Source organism: Drosophila willistoni, assembly GCF_018902025.1.
Source record: "Drosophila willistoni isolate 14030-0811.24 chromosome 2L unlocalized genomic scaffold, UCI_dwil_1.1 Seg72.1, whole genome shotgun sequence".
Lineage (NCBI taxonomy): Eukaryota > Metazoa > Arthropoda > Insecta > Diptera > Drosophilidae > Drosophila > Drosophila willistoni.
Genome location: NW_025814049.1, coordinates 2,609,668 through 2,634,869, shown reverse-complemented (window position 1 = coordinate 2,634,869; position 25,202 = coordinate 2,609,668). Strand labels below are relative to the sequence as shown.

Genomic DNA, 25,202 nt, shown 5'->3' with positions numbered 1-25,202 from the left:
TACAGTAAGTCATAAAAGTATTTGCCGTTTGAATATGCTACAAGTTATTTTAAAGATACGCTCATACATATAAAAAGTAAGCCTGGTATTTTATGACTGAATCAGAGAGTCTCTGATTTGGCTCGTTTTCGCTCAATCGAATAAAATTTGTTTTCAATGTTTTAGATTTTGCAACATAAGATCCATATGTATGTGAAAGAGATAGACTTGTTAACGTTAGAATTGATTTCTAAGAAAACTTTTACCATAATTTTCACTTTTGTTCTTTAGAAAAGGAAGCCTAATGGACTTAAAAAGATTAGAAATGAACACTTTTAAAAGTTCCAGGTTCAAGTTAATAAGGTAACGGCTTACTACCCGTAGTTCTCTAAAAAATCTTGCACAAGATGATATAAAAACCGAGTGATCACACATATGAGAGTTCCAAAACTTAATGGCTGTAATCTTTTCAATAGGTCCTAGTTTTTATGCGAAATGCTTTCTAGAAGCAAAGTAGAGGCAGGACCTTGCAACAAGCCATTTGAATTAGCATAATGTTTTATGGACCACCTGCATGAATACTTTTGTAACTGACTGTATATCTGCATGAACATAGTTGTATATTTCTGTAAATTTATGCATATGTTTATATGTGTGTGTTTGTGTATCCACGCATATATTTTTATATTCTCTTTCTTATACAGCTTTTTTCCTTTGGAAAAAAATTGGTTTATTAGACATGCGAAATCTTCTCTAACGAGCTGCCTCTACACTATACGTTGGTATACACAAACTTAGGTACATACATGTATGTGTATCCCTACAGGTCCCTCTTGCTTTGTTTGATGTGTCCTGAAATGTTGTTGTTGACATCCTTGCAGGTGGCAGGCACTAGGCATAGGCACAAGAATATATGAATGGCAGGATGGGGATCCTTTGTTTGTGCGATTTGTGCACTGATTTGTTGCCTTGCCTACATCTACAACCATCCATCTATCTGGTCCTCTCTACTCTTCTCTCTCCCTATCTCTCTGTCTTACATTGCCTTGTTTTTTCCGGCCTGGCTAACAACGGAACAGGTCCAGGTCTTTGGGTCAGCCACACACACACACACACTCCCTCTCTCTAACATCTATGGCAAACAAAAAGCCAAAGCCAGACATCATTTTTTTTGTGTGTTAACGTTTTTTTGTTAGCTCCTTTTTTTGTAGCTGCTGCTGTTATTGTTGTTGTTGTCCTCTTTTTGGCATATGTCCTTCTTTTTGTATCAATTCTTTGTCATGCGGCGGCAGCGGCGGCTATTGGCCTTTTCTAAGCTGATTTTATTTTGCTTTTCGGGTTTTATGTCTATCTTTTTGTCATTTGTTTGGGCTTTTTCCCTTTTTTACGTTTTGCTTTTTGTTTGTGATTGATTGAATGATTGATTGAGCGTTTTGTTAAGTGTTTGTCAGTGGGTTAAGCTCAAACTAAAGTTCTTCTTAATCAAAGCAAAAAGGGATGAAAAATCTTTTCAAACAAAAAACATAACTGAAGGGATTATGATTTTTTCCGGTTACAAAATGTGCAAGTATTGGCATTGTAGCATTAATATCTAGCCTTTTTCCGCCGCTTTGCGTTTTTCAACACTGGTGTTTTGAGAAATACCCATTGATGGAATATTCTAATTAATACTCGATTCTTGGGATTTAAAAGGGATTCCTTTAAGGTCCTCGAGGTCTTTCTTTACATTAAAATTAGTTTTTACCTTAAATCGGTAAAAAAAAATTATGATATTTTGTAGAAAAAACTTAATAAAGGGTTATGAGAATATGACCTAATAATAAATATAATAATAAAATGATCTAAAACCCAAGTTGACTGCTCATATAACACTCGACCCACACAATTGGTCGACTGGTGAAGTAATCAGGAGAAGAAATACAGTAACCCACACCCAGAAAAGGCAAAACCAAAGTAACTTAAGGCAGACATATGTACTCGAATCGAGTTGGTAGTCGTTGGCACTTGAGTTTAAGACAAAGAAACTCGACTCCTCTCCACCACTTGCCACTCGAAGCGGATTTCCTTGTTGGGCACACAGTGACTGAAAGAGAATGAGTGGAGGAGCAACAAAAAAAAAAAAAGAAAAGCCTTGCAATTAGCACACATCAATAGACACGCTCTGGCACTCTACTATTACTGGCAGAGGAAAGCTCGGGGAAAATGCTAATCAAGTGCCTCACACACACACTGACACACACACGCCAAGTGCCATATATCATAGTCAGTTGCAAATGGCCAACACAGAGGACAGAATGGCTAACAAATGAGTTTGGCAGTAGAAGCAGCAGCAGCAGCAGGTGCCCTGTGGGAAGGGCGATGTTAGGTAAAGTAAAACTTTTTTGCCCCGAATATGTTTAATTGTTGAGAGTACAAAAAAGAAATAAGGAGTCAAGAAAATGCTGCTGCTGCAGCTTTTTCATCGTCCTAGTGCTTGCCTCTTCTATATTTCCTGTGGGAAAACTTTGGTAAAGTTTTCTTCTAGACTCTATTTTCATGCTTATAAGCATAAAATCATATAAGGGAATACAACGATGCCTGCTTGGTAAGTGAGTGAGTGAGTGAGTTTTCTTGGTCCTTTTGTTCGAAACTGTCCGACACATTTAAATGCAATTTAATGCAATTTATGGCTTACACCGCAGAGAGATGTGTGGATGGAAAAAGGGTAGAAAGCTGGCTCACAACAAGCTCTTATTAAAAGCGGAAACAATGCGCACTTCCGCTTCAATTGTGCGTGCGTGTGTGTGTCAGTTTATGTATGTGTGTGCATGTGTGCATCTGTGTGTTTGTGTATTGGTGTTGTGGCTTTTTGCCTCAACTCGATGCCTTTTGCAATGGCATTATTATTCATATTGTTGTTTTTGCTATGGCTTCTGTTTCTGCTCTCTCTCTCTCTCTCTCTTTCTGTTTCTGTGCGGCTGATAAAACTTAACAATTTATAGCCCGTTCCCTCCTTTTTACACACAGAGTAGGCTGGCTGGTAGTCAGGACAAGGCGTGTCTGGTTGCCCATAAATAAGCACAAAAGTTCAATTAAAGCTGGTCTCAAAGCAAAAAAAAAAAAAAAAGAAAATTTGCCAGAAAAAGTTGTCTTCAATTCAATTCACAAAAAAAAAGCACACAAAACTTACCTCATTTGGGCCACACACAATTTTCTGGTAAACCCTCTTGTCTGAGAATATCTTGTTGTATCTGCAAGAAAAAAACCAAAGAAAAGAAGAAAATTTATGAAAATCAAGTTGTATTACTTTTTGTAACCATTTACTTAGCATAAATAACACATTTGTCATCCCAAAAAAGAGGAAGTAAGAAAGTTTCAACTTTAAATCCATACATATTAGATAAAATATGATAGATAAAGTAGAAGGTTAACAGATGAGTTCCTAACAAACTCGCTCATAATATCAGCCAAAGCGACGGCTAATAAAACAACAATCAGGAAAAGAAAAAGATTTATCAAACTTGCTGTAGAAAAAGGAAACTATTTATAAAACAAACATAATAAGTCAACTTTAAAAAAACTCAAAAGTCAAGTGCGACTTTAACATAGGAACTACTCAAGAGAACTATTAGTAACAGAAATAATCTATTCTGAATCGATTAATTTTTGTTTTGTTTTGTTTTAAATATTAGTTATTTCGTATCAACAGATAGGGATTGAGAATCAATATGTTCATATACATATAATGGGTTTACTTTCCTATATCATTCTTTATTTTAAACCAAATGTTGCCAATTTTGTAAGAAAAATATAATGGTCGTAACCAAACTCTTTTCTTTGGATAAGTTTTCATTGTACTCGGGGGTATAAACACTTTGGCTTAGCTAAAGTTTATATTTAAATGTCATTAAAGAATTTGCCATTTAAATATATTTTTTGTTAATTATCCGTTTGTCATTCGCAATGTTAAATTTAAGCAAAATTGATTTGGTTATATCAAAATTGGAAAAAAAGCGTACAAATTTATTCGCCATTTTCATTAAATAGAAAAATTTGTTACGACAATTCTTTCAAGCTACAGTTATCCTGCATTACTAGCATTCTTCAAGGAACCAAGTTCCTGATATGCTGAAAATACGATAAACATAGCCAAGAAACAAAGAAACAGAATATGGAAAATAAAAATGCGCTAACACAAAAAGAAATTAACTCCAATTTCTATAACATAGCTTCAACTTTTGAACTCCTAAGAGTATTTATTGAACAACTCATTAAAAAATTTTCAAAAACACAAACGGCCAAAGCCATTTCCTTCCCAAAGAACGCGCCCATACAAAACTTCATAAACAAATTTTTTGGGAGTACTTCTCTCCAAGTGTATAATAATTTTGGAAAGATGATATTCCACATGGAGAGCTTTTCAAACTTCTACAAAACATTCTTACTTAATTTTTACCCGTTTGAAACTTTGTAAAAAGTTTGCATTAGTATTGATTTAACATTACAAACACTCTTTAAATCATTTACTTTAAATGAAAAGCCAGTGGAGCACACCAATTCATCGCCCACATATATTCTATATACACATACATTTACAGGCCACGCCCACTTGTAAACCCATTGCCATGGCATTTGCTCTCCCTGTATTTGTCTGTCTATCTGTCTGTGTGTGCGTGTATGTGTGTGTTGTGATTTATTTGATATATTATTTCAGATCAAAGTGTAAGAGGGTTAAAGGGCAGAAGAGAAGAATGATTCGTATTACAAAGCCGAGAGGGGTTAACTACGACTGAGATGTCTCAGTTACGAAATTTATTTTGTTGGTTGGCCAGTTTTAATGCCATTTTAAAGACAAGAAAGTGACACATGACCTCCCCAACTCGGCCCCCTCTCCAACCCACCGCAGAACAACAAGAAGAAAAAACGGAAACCCAGCAAAACTTTTCAACCAAAGAAGAGAGAGAGAGAATGACATAGGGTGAGAAAGTGGGAAGCGGCAGAGGAAGGTCACAAAATATGCTGTCATCACGATTATCCTTAACGTTGTCCTCGTATGGGGGCAACTGCCAATGCCAGTTGTTTCCTTTTCCGTTATGACCAAAGCCAACACACACACACACATACACACACTCGCACACACATATATGCGGATGTTGTACAATTTGTAAAACGAGTCAGTGAGAAGAAAAACCAACAGAAGACACAAAAAAAAAACCCAAAAGAAGAGAAGAGAAAAACACAACGCACAAAATATTCTTCGATAAAAGTCAAACAGAGGCACAAACAACAGAAGGCAAAAGGCATCTCTCCTTCACCCCTTTCTCTCCCTCTATTTCAAGAAGGGTGCAAAAAAAAAAAAAAATAAAATGGAAAACTCTTTGTTGTCTGCCTCAACTAATTTAACCAACTTTGTTCAGCAAATTGAAATTTAAATTGTATGTAAATTTTCGCCCTCTTATTGTGGGTATTTTTTTCGTTTTTTTTGTTTTTGTCGGTTTTTGTGTGTAACTTTAATTTGATTTGATTTCAGTTTTAATCGAAATGTAGATTCAACCCCATTTTACAGGGAACCACGCCCAGTTTGTTGGTTTATCTGCACAAAATCACCACATGGCATGCCTATGCAGTAACTAGTTACCCACAGTCTCCCCTCGCCGCCACCCCCTTCCACATCCTAGTAACAGTCGCTTAATCACTGTCCAGCACGCAGGGCCCAGGACTCATGTGAAGTCTAGCGACCATCGCAATGCCGCGTGCAATTAATTAAAAACAAACAAATTTCAAAATGCACGACACACACACACACGGAAAAGGGAAAGAGAGGACCACGGGTCCATTCCCTTCACCAAAAAACTGTCAATGGGAACACAATGTCCAGTCCTAGCCGAACAGCGAATCCGAGAGTTCTGTCCAGCCGCCTGCCAGGCGACAAAGTTGCTGCCCTAAGCGTTTTTTAATGCAGAGCACAGATTTCCTGCAGTCTCCCGCCACGGCCCCCTTCGCCCAACCAACCCCTCCTTTTCATCTACCTCTCTGCCATCTCTCTTGTTGAGTCCCCAAGTGTCTCTGGTAATTTCGTTTTATTATTTTGCAGTTTTCTCTTGCTCTACTTTGTAAATATTAAATTATGAGAGCACAAAAAAAAACGCGCCTCGAACTTCTGAAATTTCCCAAATGGAAGAGACAGGAAAGAGAGCGAAAAAAACCGAGATAACCGTTATGCTTACGGCCATAATAACTGCAGTCTACACGAGCACAACAGCAGAGGACCAGGTGAGCTTCAGGTAAATGGCCAGCAAATGGGTATACTCAGCCACTTGGAATGGAGAAAAAAGACATCCACAAACTAATGCAAATAACACATGGACAATACTCTGAGTCAGTAGGAAAAACTTATACCATTTGATTTTATCTATAGTTCTATAGAGAAATGACAGTTTGGTGCATCTTCAAGGGAACGAAAGTTTGTTAAAAACATTTTACATTAACAAAATGGAAAGAAATTTTCAGCTATACAGCTAATTGGTGAACTTTAGAGACATTTCTTTCTTCTCTTATCCTTATACATTAATGTAAACTCTTTTTCTATGTCAATAAAAAGCTCTATGAAGCGAGAGATTACTATAGTAGTCAAAACTGATTTCTAAAGGGTATAAAGAACTTCAAACATTTTTTAAGAAGGGAGAAGCATAACTTTTATCCAAAAAAATGTTAGCTCAGGAATTGAATTATCAACTAAATAAATCGAAATCAATCCGAATATAAAGATCGTATCCAAAAACCAAAGATTTTATTCACATCTTATCTATATTGGAGTTTATGGAAATTAATTTTTATCTATCTTCGGTATCTTGGCAAACTGTTTCCTTCAAATTACTAAGAGCCAACTGAGTAATCTTGGCCATATCAATTTTACTTAATTGTTTTTCAACAGGGTATAGATAACTTCGTGTATCCTGTTTAACTTTTCAGCTATGGTCTTTCTCTCTTTTTCAGTACCTCCATCTCTTTTTGTGTTTGTTTTCTGGCTTCACGGCCGCTTAGGCACTACTGTGAAAATCCTGAGGACAATGCTGACTGCTGCGTATACGTAATATGTGTAGGGTAACGGCGAACATACATATGGACCGTCTGCTTTTGGCTGCTGCTGTTGCTGCTGTTCCTTTTAACAATTACGTGACGGGGTTTCTCCTCTCTCTTCCTCTCTGTCTTTGTCTCTCTGCAATCCTGGCGTCATGTGCAGCAAATGGCACTAAAGAGAGAGAATGCCAGGGTCTGAAATGTTGAAGACGAGGAGAAGAGGAGGCTGGAATTCATACATGGATATGCCAATGATGGTCATCGTGCTAACTGCTTTAAGTGTTGAGCCACATACACATACTCACAGTTCAGGCACTTCAGTGGAAAAATTGAAATTGAAAAAACGACAAAAAAAAAAGGAAAAAGTTGCGGCCGCATGCGGACCAGAGGGAGAAGGAGCATGAAAGAGGGATAGAGAAAAGTCCTCGTTTCGTTTGTCGTTTGTCGCATGCAATAAGTGCTAGTTGAGTGGCAGCACTTGAAACCAGAGCCAGCGACAGAGTCACACATTCAATTGGCCAGCTCTAGCTAGAGCTCTCTTTCGCTCGCTTTGGATTTCACTTTTTGGCCCTGGGTTTTTGGTCGTTCTGGCGACCTGACGCCACTATTTCCTGTAGCCTCCACTGCGCTGCCCTGCTGTAGCAGCACGGAAGTGACCCACCTCAGACCCACCACCAACCGCCAACTATCGCTCCTCTTTTACACATGCTTCTTCTTTAGCGGATTTGGCTGTGGCGGCCATTGCATACAAAATGTGTTGCATACATTTGAGGGCAGCAGTAGCAAAAAGAAAAAAAAAACCGACCAAACGAAACGAATCCGTAGAACGAAACGTCCAGCAATCAAAATGGAAATAAAACGCAAGAGAGCCAAAACGAGTGAAAAAAAATGGCAAAGAAAGAAAGAAAATGTTGTAGGTATAATAATGGGCAGGACAACAACAGGCACGAAACAGGACACTGAACAGGAGGACATCAAGCGCTTAGGAGTTGAAATGCCGCTTTATATGCATATATATATGTATTTGCGGATTCTACCTATATAGAAATATATATAGTAGGTACTAGTAAAGAGGAGTGTAGTGTAGTTTTGTAATGTCCTTCGCCATTTGCCAGTTGCGGCTTCCGTTTCGCGTCCCTTTTTATTTGCTTGAACGAGAGACGGCGCAATTTCAGTTTTAGTTGAGTTTTTAGTGGCAGCGGCGGCCATTTAAGCACATTTGTCGTTGTCCTCCTAACAGTCGTCTCCGTCTCGCAACCCAACAACCATTGTCCTGACCACCGCTGACAGTGTGCTAATTAGAAGTCCTTGTTGCTTGTGGCCACAACAAAACAGACATCGTTGCACATAAAACTAAGGCAGGGAAAACAATGAAAACTACTTTCAGGCCAAAGTCACACAGAACGAAGGCAGCAAAAGGGACGACAACTAAGATGTGGGGGAGAGGAAGAACTTGTAGGATGACCATAAAATGCATGAATGTGTCCTGGGCTACTTGAATATACTCGGCACGTTTTTGCGTCAACTGCACATTTTTGATTCCTTTTCGTTTCGCCTTCATTTCATTTCCTTTTCTGGTTTGCTAGCTGCCCCTTTTTTAATGTGTGACTTTAATGTGGTGTTGGTGGCTATTAAAAGGGGTGTGCCCGAACCTCCCGTCCACTGGCCATTCCCGAAAAATCCACAAAACACAAAAAAATATATAAATAATTGCCTTGCTAACTCAACTGTATAAAACACAACAAGAAGATGAAGAAGAAGCAGCAACCCAAAAAAGGATATAAAACTGTTTCATGTGGCTTGGTTTAGCTTGACTGGGCTTCAATGGGGTTTCTCCTCTTGGTATTCGGTTTGGGGTTTGGGGTTTTCGGGGCTTTTCGGTTGCCTCTTCCAGTGCAACGCACATTAGTTTACTCCATGTGAAGAATGAATTTCCATTTCTACATACCAAAAGCCCAGTCGGTTTATTATGAAAATGCAACGATGCGAGGATAAGCAAGTGCCAAGCAGAATAACAACTCTTGACTGACTTCCCCCACCTCCTCTAAAAACTGTGTGGAGTCTTATATTGTTAATTGCTGTGGTTTTAATGCCTTGGCCAAGAGTCTCACAGAGTGTGAGAGACAAAATAAATGCATTTATTTATTTTCTGGCCAACTCTTGCCAAGTTTTCAGACACTTGTAAGTATTATCTATGCGTCGTGTATTTCGACAAAACAAATTATGCATTTTGCCAAGAAAACCAAAATAAGAGCAAGAGAAATGAGAGTGCAAGGGAGTGAGGGCGGAGGCCCTTTGAAGGAGCATACTGAGTAATTGCCCAACACATAAATAATGGCTCCAAGTGTGTGTGTTTGGGGGTAGGAGAAAACTTCTTTTGATAACTTTATACATAGTTTGCAAAAAGATTGGCAACGGAAATATCATCAAGTTATCGTAGCAATTTGTTACCATTTTTATGGCTCTTTAAACAGTTTAATCAAACAAAAGAAACCAATTTGATTTATCTAAGTACATATATAAGTACATACATATACATGTATATATTAAAATAAGTAATGTGACAAACACTTAAAAATTTACCAGAGATTCCCCTGGCAGTTCTTAGACTGGCTTGACCCTTACTTTTGTAGTCCAAAAGTGTGCTTAAAAACTAATTTGGGGTTTACTATAAGACTTTCCTTAACTGAATTTATGGATTCCATAAGAATATGTACGACATAGACAAAATAAGTGCAATAGCAACAGTTTAGCTCCTTAAATATTTGCTGTCCCAAGTACTAAATATAAATTCTGTTTGCATGTAGGTTTATGTTTTTTCTAACCTTTTAATGAAATTAAAGTTTTAAACCTGTTTGAAGCAATAAGAACCTGACAGGATGATTTTGCAAAGAAGAACTCGTTGCCTTCTAATGGTATAAATATAAGTTCTATGTCCTAAATTATAATTTAGAAGACTGTGGCTACCAGCATTCTTAAACTAAAAAAATAATTTGATTTAAAGTATTCAATAATTTAAAGTAATTTTAAAGCAAGGTTAGATCCAGCCCAGATTCCTTTATCTTAAGCATGCCCAGATCGACGTCTAATTCAATTAGTTACTAATAGTCGCTATTAGTGTGGCCAATTGCCCTTAAAGATGCCAACATAAATTTATTCAGCAACAGTGTTGGTTAACTTACTTATAGTAATGTTCCCTTGACAGTTAGACAATTAGTGTTTGATATAAGTATTGTCAACATTTTTTTCATAGGAAAATTGAATATTAAAAAAAGATCTAAGAACATGCGAAGCTTATTCTCAAATCGCTATAACAAAGATCGTATAATTTTCTATGAGCGCTATGAAGGTAAAACAGAAAATTAAATAAAACACATTTCAACTAATTTCCTTTTTACTCTGCTGAATAGCCATTCGAAGGCAACATCCTAGCCTACCCATGTACGAACGACCCGTTGAGCCAACACAATTGGAAGTCCATGAGTTTTATAGTCGTCGACGTTATCGCAGCTATCGTGAATTGGCCAAACAGACTCGCGAACAACGTGAAAATGAATCCTGGTTAAATAGTGAACGTATTCCCATAACTGTGCGACGTATAATTGAGGAACGATATGATCGTGAGATTATGCCATTATATAATTCAGAAACTGCTCAACATGTCTTTAGTCATAATGCGAGACCCAAACGACGAGGACGTCGACCTGCAGCGACCACAGAGGCAAAAATAGCTGCCGATTTTGCCCTACAGGTAGGCGCTTACAATCATAAGAATATGATAAATAGAAAAGAGCTTGAAGAAAACCAAAATGCAAGTACAGAAGATGTGGAAAACGAGAAGTCGAATGCGAAAGATGATGATCAGAAGGAAACATGATAATGACTTTAACTTAATTTTGCCATTTTTGGCAACTAAATAAATTGAATTTCTAAACGCTTTAGTAGAAGAAATAAAACATTATTTCTTGAAGAAAGTGTTGATGAAGGGATACTTCAGATTAAAAATATAAATATACTATTAAACAAACAGATAGAAAAATAGATTTGAGTAACCAAAGGAAACAGCAAAAATTGCAAATCAATTTGGAATACAAATGTTTTATCTTCCATCAGTTATTCAATATTTCAAGTGCAAAAGGAATCTTCAAAGTCCTTCAACTAAAACGAAGTAAAAGTTCCTTGATGCATATCAATTTGTTTGCTTGCAATCTTTTCAACTCGAATTCCTATCAATTTATCTCAGCTTGAAATTTGCAATTTGTGTTTAAAGTGCCTAGTTTTTCTCTGTCACTCTTACTTATTTTCTTATTTCTTTTTTTACCGATAGTCTGGTGAAATTTATGACAAGACATAACTCTCTTTTTTCTTGAACACACAAATAACTAAAGACGGTGACACACAATGTGCATTTCATTTGCAACTCAGCTGCATCTTTTTTGGGAATAAATCAGATAAACAATATCTTTTCAGAAACGAGAGAAAGAGAGACACTGAGAGAGAGAGAGAGAGAGAGAGAAGATATTCAGCATTAAAGCCAGCTGCTGCTATACTGACATTTACATGTGACACATGCAGAAGGAATTCTTCCCTCTTTCACTTTGGGGCTGCCATCAACGTTTGCTGTTAATTTCATTCATTATTTATGGCTTACCTCAAAAACGCATTGGTGCAGTGGGGCGACAGTTGGTAGACTTCTCTTTCATTCTCTCTCTCTCTATCTCACTGAGTGTTATTCCTTGCACTTTTAATTAACAAACGCACGAAAATGCTATTTTACATGTCATAAGGGAGGCCGCAGCAAGATAAGGTGGTGGGCGAGTATGAGTGAGAGGTGAGGGGAGAGGAGAAAATGTGGTTGGCTATGCAACAGACAGGCAACAACAGCAGCAATGAACCGCATTTCATATGCAGCCACTCACATGTTAAAGCATGACTTTGGTTTTAGTCTCACATTACGTATACGCCAAGTGTACGATGGCACAATTTTGCCATAGCATACTTTGTGGCGTCGTGAGAGTGAGAGAGAGAGAGAGTAAGTGCTGAGGGAGGAAAAAGTGCATTGTGTTGTGCTCTTATGCAATTAAAAGCTAGCATTAATCAACAGGCAAAAAACCCCTCAACAACCACACTCCTCAAGAAGCTGCTGCCCCAAACCTCCACCCCCCTGCCATTTAATTTATTTAGACCAAAAATACAAAACGCAAGCGAAAAATGGCAAACGACAGAAAATTTATCTCTTGCACGCCTTGTCGCATAAATTATGTCGAAGAAGAAGAATAACGCCGCAGTCGACCCCTTCCCCCACCCAGCTCCTCTTGCAACCCCCTTGGAAATTGCGGCGCCTGGACGAAATTAATGAAAGACAACAAAACAGAGAGAGGGAGTCAGAGAGGGAGAGATAGAGGAAGGGAATGAAAAAAAAGATGCCGAAGCAGCGTAAAACAAAAGACAAAAGACAGTTAAAATGAACTAAAATCAAATGAAATGTAGCTAAATGGTGGAAGGAAGAAGAGAGGGCTACGGGTGGCGACTAATGACAACCACAATGAAGCGAGACAGAGAAAACGGAAATGAAAGCAGGCAGAGAGAATGAGAAATGACAAGAAGGCGTTAGACAGAAGGAGGCTCGCTTTCCGCCCTCTCTTTCTCTCTGTGGAGTTGCAACAAATCACACGAGCTCACTCGCTCTCTCTCTCTCTCCCCCACTCTCTCTCTCTCTTTCCAGCTAAATGCAATTGTCAAGCAATGACCTCATTAGACGCATGAGACAGAGTAAAAAGTTAAAGCATCCTATAAAACCAACGACCAAGTATAACTAAGGGCCCGCAGGCCAGCAGCCTGTCAACAAGCATTCAAAGTCATATACGTCAAAAACGAAAAAAAAAACGAAGCAAAAAAAGGATAAAAGGTAGAAAGAGAGAGAGAGAGTGAGATATAATCAGTGTTAACAAAAAGCGACAAGATCAGCCCTAGAGCCACGCAACAGAGAGACATAAAGGTGACAAAATGTGACAGCTTGCCGCCAGCAGCAGCAGCAGCAGCAACAGCCATCCTACAGGACAATGACATTCACCCACCTGGCTGGCATCATACGCCCACCTGTCAACCGCATGCAACTCTCCGAAATGTAAACTGTCATATCCGCTTAAAACCGAAAAACAACTAAAAACAAATTATGGCGCATTTAAGTTTCGTAATATGCTTAAAATTATAAAATTTGCACGCGTATGCACAATGAATGGAAAAACTAAAACCTCAACTTTTACCTGAGAAGAATACCTAAAATGCACCGCACTTTCCTTTCCCTTCCGTTCCTTTCTCCCCCTTTACGTTTCTTTGACTGCTTTTTGTCTAAAAATAAAAGCAATGTTTTCTTTAGAAACTAAACCAAACACAAAAAGAAGAGAAAGGAAAAAAGAAAAGAGGAAACCAACCAAAAAGCAGCCAAGACAATGGACTGCCAGGAGTCTATAAAAACTTTAAGGGACGTCATGTAGATGGGGGGCAAGAGAAAGACCTGCCCCCAGACACCAAAAACTAGCAAAACTTGCAAATGCACAACACATACACAGACCTATACACACACATATAACTTGGAGTAGAGAACAAGCAATGCAGAACAATAAGAAAAACCGCATGCTCAACATGGACAACAACAACATAAAACATACAACAGACACACACACACACACAACCAACACACCAACACTAAGAAGCAAGCAAACAAACAGTCAGTCGTCAGACATTTTCTGCCACAGAATTTGTGGCAAAATGCTGTCCATATATATATGTGGGTGACTGTATGTGTGTGTTAGAGTTTGGTTTTCTTTTTCAGTTGGTTGCATTTCAAAAGAGGTGACAGCTGGAAGTTGGGACACTGCTTGATGCTGCTACTGCTGCTATACAAAAAATAAAAATCCTGTCAAAAATTATATTCGATTTAAATGAAATGAACTTAAAAGTTTTTCAAATGTAATAGAAACCTTGCAGATATCATAGACAACGTTTAAAAGAGGAAAAACTAGTAGCAAATTGCTAAAAATAAGAAACTTTAACACTTGCTTAGTTCAAGATGTGACACAAATATCAAGCTCTTTATTAAACACTGCTAACATCATAGTATTTAGTATGCACTAGAGTTGAAGTAATCATACTTTATCTATTATTGTTAATTTGTAATAAATAACTGCTGAACTTAGGAGGTGATCTAATAGAATGCTAAGAAAAGAATTGTTCTAATTCTTTCAAATTCTTGATACCTACAGAATTATTTCTATAAAGATTAGAAAAGCTTCCTCCGTTGATGCATATTTGTATGCTTTATGGGTATTCAACACTCTCTCTGACGCACTATAATTTGATTGATAGAACTCTTATGTTGTCACAGCGTTTGACGTAATCCCTCACATAACAGCTGCTTAACTTAAACAGGTTACGTAAGCAAAAAGGATGTATATATGATTATGCTACTTTTATTACGCAAGCAAATGTGTGTAAGGGCATAATAGTCATACATACATAGTTATCACACCCTAAAAAATAGTAGACAATAAAGAGAAAATAGTGATAACATTATTATCCATAAAAGAGTTAGAGGGTAAAATAAAAAACAAAACGTTGTCTAATCAGTTGTTTAGTAAATCTTCGCTAAGCTTTATGTAATTTAAAAACTAAAGGCTATTTAAAAATGTTCTCCGAAAAAAACAACCTCACAAAACTCTTTTAAATCCGTTGAACTCTTTATTCAAATAATTACTTCTTTTTAACCTAATTCAATTGTGTTTCTCATTATTGTAAGTCTTACTAAGCTAATATTTTCTTCGAGTTCAATGCGGTCAAAGTCAAATAAATTTATTTATGCAATTTTCCAATTATTTCACTGGACAACTTAAAGTTTCCCATGGAATCGCATATATGTGTATTCTAACGACCCATTTTCCTAGAAAATCGATAGCACCTATAAATCAAATGGCCACATTAATACTGGGCCAAGTTATCCTTTAGTCTTAACCTTTGGGCGGTTAAGAACAACTTGGCCAATTCGAAATGTTGCTAAGAACTTATCAGTCTTTTAGTATAGGACTTGTTAATTATGATAATGAAAATAAAATCAAATCTATTTAAATGTAATTTTCCATCTTTATGTATTTACTTTTAACTTGAGGCGTAACAAAAATAATTTCTGGTTTGTTAGATTAATTAATTTTAGTGCTGCGGGCCAAGAAATATTCATAAATAAAATGTACTTTGAACTTTTAGACGGTAATTTGAGCAGGGGCTGATGATAGTAAATTAAAATTCTTGTGTACTTATTGCCCAGGTAACTTTGAAGGAGGTGGAGTAGATGGCACAAGTTTGGAAATAAAAACAAATTATGTATGCTTGTAGTTCCAACTATAAATCATCAGGGAAACTCATTGTGGGCGTGGTCCATTGAATATCCTTTTCTTTCTACATGTTTGTGACCACATGCTGCTTTTGGCTGTCTGCTTTTGCTGTTGGGTCACTTGGAAATTATGACAACTCGGGAGAATGCAAGAGAGAGAGAAAGAGATCCTCAAAAATCCTTGCATTTTTTGGCAGTTAGCCCAGGTTGCTTGAGTTTGGTTTGGTTTTTCGTTTGGTTCGTTGCAAACAGGAACAACAATTGAAGCAGCAGAAGCAGCAGCCTACGCCAATTGGCAGGAAAACAAAGCAGAAGCAGCATTTGTAGACTGAGAAGGTTGAGAGGCAGGTGAAATAGATTGCCAAAACTGCAAAAACCCTTCTATTTCTCTCCCTCTCCCTCACTCAATTCTCTCACCTTTACCTATGAGAGGATGAGAGGAATAGAGCGAGAGAGACAAAGGAGCTTGGCACAGTTTTTGCCAAAGATTTCTTGCTATGCTTCTCCCAAAGTCTCTGGCTGTTGTTGTTGGTGCTGCTTTTTTGTTTTTTGGCAATCAGTTTGGTTGCTTTCCTCTTTTGATGTTTGCCAACACAAAATCGGAACTTTGGCTCGTTAATATTTTTGCACAGCGGGCGTAAAAAGGATTTTTCCTTAGCCGCCAAATACACAAACAAAAGCTGTAACAGAAATTTTCTTTTAGATCTACAAGATTTCTTTTATTTTTTGAGCCCAGCTGTTGCTATTATTGCATAAATTCAAAATTCATTTCAATTGCTGCCGCCCCCTGAAAAGTAGGCAATGAAAAATTATATGCCCAATCATGCTAAATAGGGAAAGTCGTCCTTCCGCCTTCCTTTTGCGTTTAAGGGTAAATTTAAGGCTAACAAATATAAAAATACGGCATAAAATTTTAATGCATATCAAATGATTCAATTGGCAGACTGACCCCCAAACAAAAAAAAAAAGTAAATGGAAACGAGAGATGTTTGTTGGGTGTGGATTAAGTGGGCTAAGTAGGATTTTGGTAGGGTGGGGGGAGGGTTAGGCTTGGCCTGCGTGTTTTTGCCCAGCGTCTCGTAATTACTTTGATGAAAAATGGCAGTTTCAGTGATTAAAGCGTGAGGAGTGTGGACTGTTTGTTGGGAACGGTGAAGGGAGGGGTACAAACACATGGCTGGCAATTCACTTGATTACACATACGCCATGTTGCTGGCAGGAAATTAAGCCTGGTCCAAAACGGAAGTAGAACAAGAACAAGGCAATACACACACACACACATGTGATGGTGTGTGCATGCGAGTGTATGTGTGTGCCACCTAATGATGTCAGCTTTATCAACAGCAACAACGACACGCAGTTGCCACATTAGTTGTAATTGCCGTTCACTACTTTTTCTCCTTCACTCTCTCTCCACCAAAAGCTTTCTTACTATTTTTTGGAAAGCCTTCTTTTGGGTATTTTTAACTAAAAATGTGAAATATGCCATGTCCACGACGATGACATGAAAAATCTTGTGAGAAAAAGTTACCCATTGCCACATAAAGAATGCAACCAGCCAACAATGACAATAAATTGCAACAAAAATGAGCTATGAGTAATTCATATTGTGGAGACAGAAGCTGAAACTCACAGGCCCCAGCGAGCTCCATCGAGCGCTCCAGCAATTCAACGGACCATCAATCTTGACTGGCTACCCCCCTCTCTTCACATCTGCTTCTTTTTTGGTCTCTCCGGCGCCGCAGAGTCTACATCAATTTGGCAGGGACCACAAGGCATGCCACGAATTGTGGCAGAAAAGTGGGTTGACGCCGGGGCTTGTGTGTGGGGGGAGCGCGGACATGACGCGCTTTTATGTGGCTAGTGGGAATTGTGAGTTTTGTGAGTGAGCAGCAGCATCAGAACGTGAGCGAGCCAAGGCAACACCAGCAGCGCCAACAGCACAAGGAGCAGCTTCAGCATTGAAAAACGAAGCGTTTGTAATATGCTTGTAAATGCAATAAATTTTCCGAAAATTTCTTCTCTCACTCTCTCTCTCTCTCTGTGTGTCTTCATCCTTTATCATGACGCCGCCTTTGTTCTTCGCTCTTGCTAGTAGTGGCCAGTAAACCATAAAACGCGTTTTTGATTTGACCTCCTCCTTCTACTTGCTTTACTCTCCTCAAGCTCCTTTCTAAGGGTTCAAATTTATGTGAGCACATTAAATGGCAGAAGCAAGAGTCATGAGCAACCAGCAACAGCAGCAACAGCTTGCTCTTATCAGTCTTGACAACAATCAGCGACAGGTGTTGTCGTTATGCTCCATAATCTTGCATATTAAAAAAAAAAAAAAACAAAACATCACACACACCGCATCCTCCTCTTACTACACACCCACACCCACACCCACACACCTACACACAGCAAGTTGACAACGATGACAAGCTGTTGCTGCTGTAGCTGATTGTTGCTGTTGCTCTTGATGTTGTTGCTGCTGGTGGCTGCTGGTTGTTGATTGTTCCTGTCATGCGTTTATCTTCACAATTCTTATTTCTGTTTATATTTTCACTACCTCTCTTTGCATCTCTCTCTCTCTTTTTTCTAGTCATCTTTGTTGCTCTTTTTTTGTTTATGGCAATTTTTGGGCAATTCGCAATATGCAAAAAACCAAAATGAGAAAAAAAATCGAAACATCTGTGTATATATTATACGTATATGTATGTACTCAATGTTAGCTGTTGACGTAATACGCATGAAAATAACCAAAAAAAAAAAAACATTTTTACGCATTTTGTGTTATTTATCTTTATATTTCTTTTTATGGCTTTACAATTGGATTTAGCGATGTGGAATACGAAATTAGTTTTAAGAACTGACCTCAGGCGATTCATATATATATATGTATGTATGGACCAATCTGAATTTGTTAAAAATCTACTTAACCAAATGTCACTACACTAGAAATTCTTACCATTGTTATTTCAAGTCAATTTTTTTAAAGGAGTTATAAGTTATTGTAGGAGATTATTTTTATAGATAGTGCTAGATTAGGTTTAGTTGAAGAAAACTTTAAAAGGACTAAATTTACTAATTTTTATAATAAATATTTGAGTATATAGTGAAAAAATTCCCTAATTTAGGTCTCTGTCAAATGTTAAACGGATATACATAGGTATTCTCCAATATTTTTGTATATAATTTGGACATCCCTTTTTTCTTGGTTACCAAGTAAACCTTATCTAACAAGAAGTTCTATTCTGATAGTTTCCTTGAAATCCTGTTTTCGAAAGAATATTATTATTATTATTATTAAAGTATAGGATATAGTTGTAAACTATAAACCTAACTATATTTTACAAGCACTGGCAAACTACGGCCTTCGGCTTAAAATTAGACGAAAACTACATCCATACACTAGCCTGGGATTCGAACCCGGATCCTCGTTGTTCAGTTACTAAATGTCAGGGCCACTTAGACAACTCATCTACCGACGACTGCTTTCGAAAGAATAAATTATGTTTAAGCAGAATAAACTGAAATATTGCTATGAAATATGAAAATATTGGTCTAAAATTCCCCTCTCTTTTATTTTTGCTATACATAAAGTCGATTAGGGTCAATTACTTGTAAGTAATAATATGACAAGTAATAAAATTTGAAATTTAAATAGGCGTGACTTTATATATCTATAGTTATTTTTGAATAAAAAGGCAACCCAAATAAAGTCCAACAAATTATTTCTAAGCAATTGATTTTTGGAAAAAACGTTTAAGTACTGTAGTAAATAAAGTTGATGAACAATTTAAAAATATCAAATATTTGTATACATATTTTTCAATCATTCATACGAAATGCTAGCTCGTTAGTCAAATATTTTTGCAACAACAAATAATAAATTGTGGAATAGAAGAAACAAAACAAAAACTTTATATCTATGCATGGATTTTGTTATTGAAAAACTTCAAAAAAGTAAAAAAAAAACTAACTAAATTGGTAGCTAAAAGAAAAAAAATCATACAAATTGTTCCAAAAAAATATATATTATACGATTTTTATATATATATATGCTATATATGTAAGCCCAAAAGGCAACGGAATTTGAATTCTGGTCAGGGCAATAAATTGCAGCCGTGGCATCGGGGACGAAGGATTTTGTTAGCCATAAATATATGTAGCAGCCATTACACACACACACAAGCGCGCACACACACATAGAGAGAGAGTGGGAAGAGGTGCAGGGGGGCGGAGTAGTTGGAAAAATGAAACTATGAATGGCACAATAAATAAATCGAGTAAAGCAGCGCATTTTTCTACTGTTTTTTGCCTTCTTTTTTTGTTAAACAAATAGAAGCAAAATGTAAAGAATGAAATACACAAAAAAATGGCGAAATAAAATTTGCATTTATTTCATGTTGTTATTGTTGTTGTTGAGTCTCTTTTTTTTTGTATTGCTCTTGTTGTTTTGAAGCAACGTATCAGCAAACTACGAATATAAATACAAAAGTCAAAGTCAGCAAAATAAAAAAAAACACCAAAAAGAAAAGAAGAACAGAGTGAAACGAAACAAACGAAGCGAAATGTTATCGGTTATTGAACAAGTATCATGACAGTCACAAGAAGAATGGGAGACGGTGTGTTGTAGGAGTGAGGGAGGGGGAGTAGTAGGTGGACAAGTCTATATATATATATATATATATGTATAGGTGGTTAGATGCCAGACCGGGACCGGGAGCGGTGCTAGGTGTTGTTAAAGATGCTTTTTATGTGCATAATTTTGTTTAGTCAAAAAATAAGAGAGTGCCGGAGAAGGGCAATAGAGGGTAACAGTGAGGGGAAGAAGGTGAAAGAAGAACCTCAAGCTCATCTATATGTATATATATTTGTGTAGGTGCGGCGCATGTTGAATATTTTTTGTTTGGCTTTTTTTTTTGGAGAAGGGGGCACCCTATAAACCAAAAGGTAAACAGGGTATACTCTAATTTAACTAAGCCTAGACATAAACATTGCATGGAAAAGGATATATTTTTTTCTATATCTATTTTAGAAAAGGATTTGCTACGCCCACCACTTAAAATAAGCAAAACTTTATGTAAACTGGAAGTGAAATTATGTCAATATGTAAAAGTTGATATTTTTTGCCTATGAAACTTGGTCTAGTTTGCATCGGAAAGGCAAAAATGCAAGCTTTAAGCAACTAATGAACGCTAGGGGCGCACAAGTGCCTAATATAACAAACAAAGTGGACAATATTGGCCTAAAAATTGCATTTGTTTCATCAATTATCTATTGTAAAAATGAAAATCTATTGTAATAATGAAACCTTTGTTGCCAAAGCTGTTAACTCTTGCTGACTACCATTTCTCCCTTTCTACCAATACTAACTTGTTAAAACCAAAACTAGCCCTCTAATTACTTTCATTGTAAGTTAATTTTCTTACAGGGTAACTTAAAGTCGCTTGCTTAAATACTTGTGCTTTACTTTTCACTTCTCGGCAGCTTTCCACAGTTGTTTGTCTTTGTTCTTTATTTCGGCTTCTTTTTATACGCTTTTAATCAGATACAATACGAAAGCACAAAAAACAAAAACCAAGACAAAAATAAGAAAGAAAAAAATTGTTCGTTTTGCCTAAGTAAATACAGAATTTATTTTGTTTTTGGGTTTCTTCTGTATTGTATGACAGCTGACGACAACGTTGCGTATGAGCAATATGAGCCAGACTATGCACCGAAAATGACTCACACAACACTGACCCACCACACACACAGACACAAGCACACACACACAAACTCCATGGACTATTATCTTGCTATGTGTATCTGTATCTCATCACATTACAAATCATTTTATGTTCTTGCTTTTTTCATTTCTTTTCAACTTTGGCGAACTTTTTGTGCAATACATTTGATTAAATCGAGACTGTTCTAGCCCCTCCTACTCACTCCTATTCTGTCTCCATCATCATGACGACGACGATGATGATGATGATGAAGATGATGGTCATCATTGATGATGGCCCTGCTATAAAACGTTTATCTCCTACACTAACCTAGAACTTCTGTTACCTCCTCCTTCTCCTGTCTCCTTTCCTTATCGTTGTATCAATAAATTAATTCAAAAACTTTGTCGCTTCTATTTGATTCTTGATTCGGTGATCTCCCTTATCCTTCTCTTACTTCTCCTTTCTTGTCTTTCACTATGTGTCTGCTTCTTTTTTTTAAATTTCCTTTTTTTTGCAAATTTTGTCTGTTTCAAATTCTCGTATCTAAAAGTCTCCTCCACATCTCTTCACACTCTTTCTCTGTCACTCTCTCTCTGTCACTCTCTCTCGCTCTCTGCTGTCATTTTCTGTCCTTGTATGTAATTTGGTTTTATCTTCGCTTCAGAGTTCCCTGCCGAACAACTAGGACAAGTACAAGGCAGTTACTCGACAGGCAGTTAACATCCATCACCTTCCCTCTCTTCAACCTAACAACCACCTTCTTTTTGGGCCCTTCTCCTCGTTTTTTGGCTATTGAATTGGTTTCATGCTCATGCATTTTATATGAAATTGTCTGCATGTCTGTCTCTCTCTCTCTCTCTATCTCTCCCTCTCTCCTTTTCTCTCTTACACTGTCTGACTGAGTTTTTTTTTTTTTGTTCATGCCACGCCTACTCTACCAACTGCAATCCGGAAAAAAAACGAATAGAAAGAAAAATTTACATCGCTTAATTTTTACACCCGAAAATGTTTTGGCGCCTGCAATTAGTGGACAACATTTGTTAGCAAACTGAAGGAAAAGAGGCTCTGGCAGAGGGGGAGGGGAGTAAGTGGGTGTCACTGGGTGGTGTGGGATGTAATAAGGCCATAGGCAATGCAGGTAGCGGTAGCTAAAACTCTTATCTTTATTACAAACGAAAAAAACAAACGAAAAACGAACAAAAACGCAAAAAAAAAATGCCAAAAAGAACGAAGGAAATGAAAGAAAATGTGGGCGAGCAAAAAAAAAAGAAAGAGAAAGAAAGAAGAAGGAAATGGGAAATTTTATAATCCCCCTCCTACCGCCTTACTCTCCATTTCGTGGACTCGTATGGTTCGGCTTTTTATTTGAAGTAGAATTTTAATCCATGGTTTTTTAATGCGGGCGATAAACTTTTACTACAATTGTCGACGGCATTAGCCATGGCAGCAGTTGGGAGTTTTTTTCTCCCCACTCCTAAGGCCAGGAGGAGAAAGATGGGGATGGCGTAGAAGAGGAGCCGGGGTTGGGGGGTGGGTCGTCAGTTTTGTTTTTTTTTTTCGCTAACTCGTTAGTGTCATTCAGGTGCTTGACAACGAACACCGAATAACGCTTTACATACAGTTTAATTATTGCTCCCATCGACGTCAGTTTTCGACGCTTTTAATGCTTTAATTAAATGTTTCATTAGCACGCTCTTTACCATCATTGGGGGGTAGTTGCAAGGGGTTTTGGGACATGGTCGTACTAGGATTTCTCAGTTAGGCCTCGTGGGAGGGAATAGTTCACACATGCGGGTCCTATATAAATACATATAGATGTATATGTATATGAACATGCAACTGAAACTAGTTGTCGTGAAAATGTTTAACATTTGCGTTAAAAAAAAAAAGAAAAGAGAAAAAACTGAAAGAACAAAATGCAACTTACCCAGTTAGAGTTAGAGTTAATAAACTAGAATTAATTGTTTCAATTACCAGAGATTGGGGATATAAAATGTTTTTTATGGTGCATTTAAGAAAATATATTGATTTTATATAGAAACACAATTTCACCTTAAGAACTTTCATTAAGTTCTTTTTGTTTATAAAAGGATTATAAATGGTTGAATTTAAGCTTAAATTTGATTCACTTTTTGAAGCTGATGATTAAAGTTTAATATAATTAAGACTGGAAAACATTATCTCATGGCTGATTAAGCCATTTCTTACAGAAATTAAAATTTTGCTTGAAATAGTTTATATTTTTTCAGAAATTTTAAAATTTGATATAACATAGAAAATATTGGGATTTCGTGTTTAAGAAACTCTTCGAAATTCAACTTGATTACCAATTTAAAATCTTAGCTTATTTTAAAATCATTTATAATATCTCAAAGAAACATATTAAGTTATAAATATGGTTTAAATTTTAATACTCAAAGATCCATTCAATCTTGGGCTTTGTCATGTAATTTATTAAGTCATAAAATGTGACATTTATTTGATAAGCAAATAAAAATTAAGAATTCAATTTAAATTTTCTAAATTGTCATTTTGATAACTAATTTAGTTTAATTAAATATATGACGAATGTAGTCTTGTTAAATGATTTTTAATACACGTTTTATTGTAATCTGGAAAATATTTCAAAAAAGTTTGGAATCTTGATTATATGATTGAATCATTTCAAAATGTTCGAAAATTTAAACTTATTTGTCGTGAGAAATGATTTAAATATATAGTCTAGTTTGTCCAGTTAACAATTGGTTGTTAAAAATGTCAATATATCGCATTATATTTGAAAATTGAGATAAACAAGAATGTAATTTTATATCTCAAGGATTGCCAATATGTCTCCCATTTTATAAGTGTGTATTTCATATATGCGATAATGGAATAACAAACTCGTATGTCTTATTTCCATTTTGTATAAAATCTTATGATCTAAGCTGATCTATATTTTGTTTATATGGAATTTGATTTAATGCTTACCAAGAATACTTGTTCGATCATTATTTGAGCTCATTTCTGACTTTAACATTTTTCGTGTGTCTCTCTCTCGTTTTCTCATTCCATTCACAATTATTTTGAAAATTTTTACGCTTGATTTTTTTTTATTGTTTTTTTTCTTGGCATTTGTTTCTTGTTGTTGTTATATTTAAGCCATAAAAATCCATTTTTTTTTTTTGGACGAAACCAGTCGCAGAGCAAAAGAAGGAGATAGAGAGATGTATTGGCTCTTTTTTTGCGATTTGTTTTATCTTTCTGAGTTAGGCCAGAGTCGCCGTGTCTAGCGCCGAAAGAAGAAGAAGAAGAAGAAACAGACTGAGACTGAGACATGGCGAATCTTGCAAGATGGAGATACATTGTATGAGTAGTTGAGATGTGTCAAAGATGGCTGCTGCTGCTGCTGCTTTGGCTGAGATTCATCTGAGTCGGACTTGGTGCAAGACAACATCCGGTTTGCTTTTTGCCATATATTGCATATATGAAATATAAATACACAGACACAGAGATAGAAAGAAAGAGAGGGAGAGCCAGAGACGTCCACCTCCTCAGACTGTTCCCCTATGTGTCCGCTGTCTGGCGTTGGCATTTCTGATAACTGTAGACTCACTCGCCGCCGCCGTCGCCATCGCCGCCTTTCCCTCCATGGATTGGGTGCGTTGTCTGGGCCGGCACTTTGTAACTGTAATTGTATCTGTGTAACTGTTTGTAGCTGTGTGTGTGTGTGTGTGAAATTGACTGACAAGTTGTGTCTCGCTTGAATTTTTCTTTTGGTTTTTACTTTTATTTTGACTAAATGTTCACTTTGTATATTTTTTGTACACATTATTTTTTGCGTTGTTGCTTTTTGCACTTTTACTGTTTTTTTTTGGAATTTATTTTATTTTTTTGTGTTTTTTTTTGTTGTCTTGTCTTTGTTTAACATTTTGCACTGTGAGAGATTGTGGTTGTTTGTGTCTCTGTCTCCGTGCGTGTGTGTGTGTGTGTGTAGAGAGAATGTGTGAGTATAACTGAGTTAGAAACAAGTGAGCTCTGGAGACGAGAACCGGCACAGGCGAGACGCGCTCAACGAATGAATGAAGTTTTTTTTTGTT

The 25,202-nt window shown here is 36.8% G+C and overlaps 1 protein-coding gene and 1 long non-coding RNA gene across 2 annotated transcripts in view; one reads left to right on the top strand and one right to left on the bottom strand.

Annotated features, from left to right (window-relative positions):
* LOC111519070 overlaps positions 1 to 24,164 on the bottom strand; it is a 52,286-nt gene extending 28,122 nt beyond the window's left edge. The window contains exons 1-2 of the long non-coding RNA XR_002724231.2: positions 24,094 to 24,164; positions 3,149 to 3,209 (exon numbers count right to left, since the gene is read on the bottom strand). This is a non-coding gene — a long non-coding RNA (uncharacterized LOC111519070). The remainder of the gene's footprint in view (positions 1 to 3,148; positions 3,210 to 24,093) is intronic.
* LOC111519072 lies at positions 10,252 to 11,019 on the top strand. The gene is made up of 2 exons (XM_023177901.2): positions 10,252 to 10,387; positions 10,449 to 11,019. Exons 1-2 carry the CDS (start codon positions 10,324 to 10,326, stop codon positions 10,913 to 10,915), a joined length of 531 nt encoding a protein of 176 aa, XP_023033669.1. The 5' UTR covers positions 10,252 to 10,323; the 3' UTR covers positions 10,916 to 11,019.
* Positions 24,165 to 25,202: the final 1,038 nt, after the last annotated feature.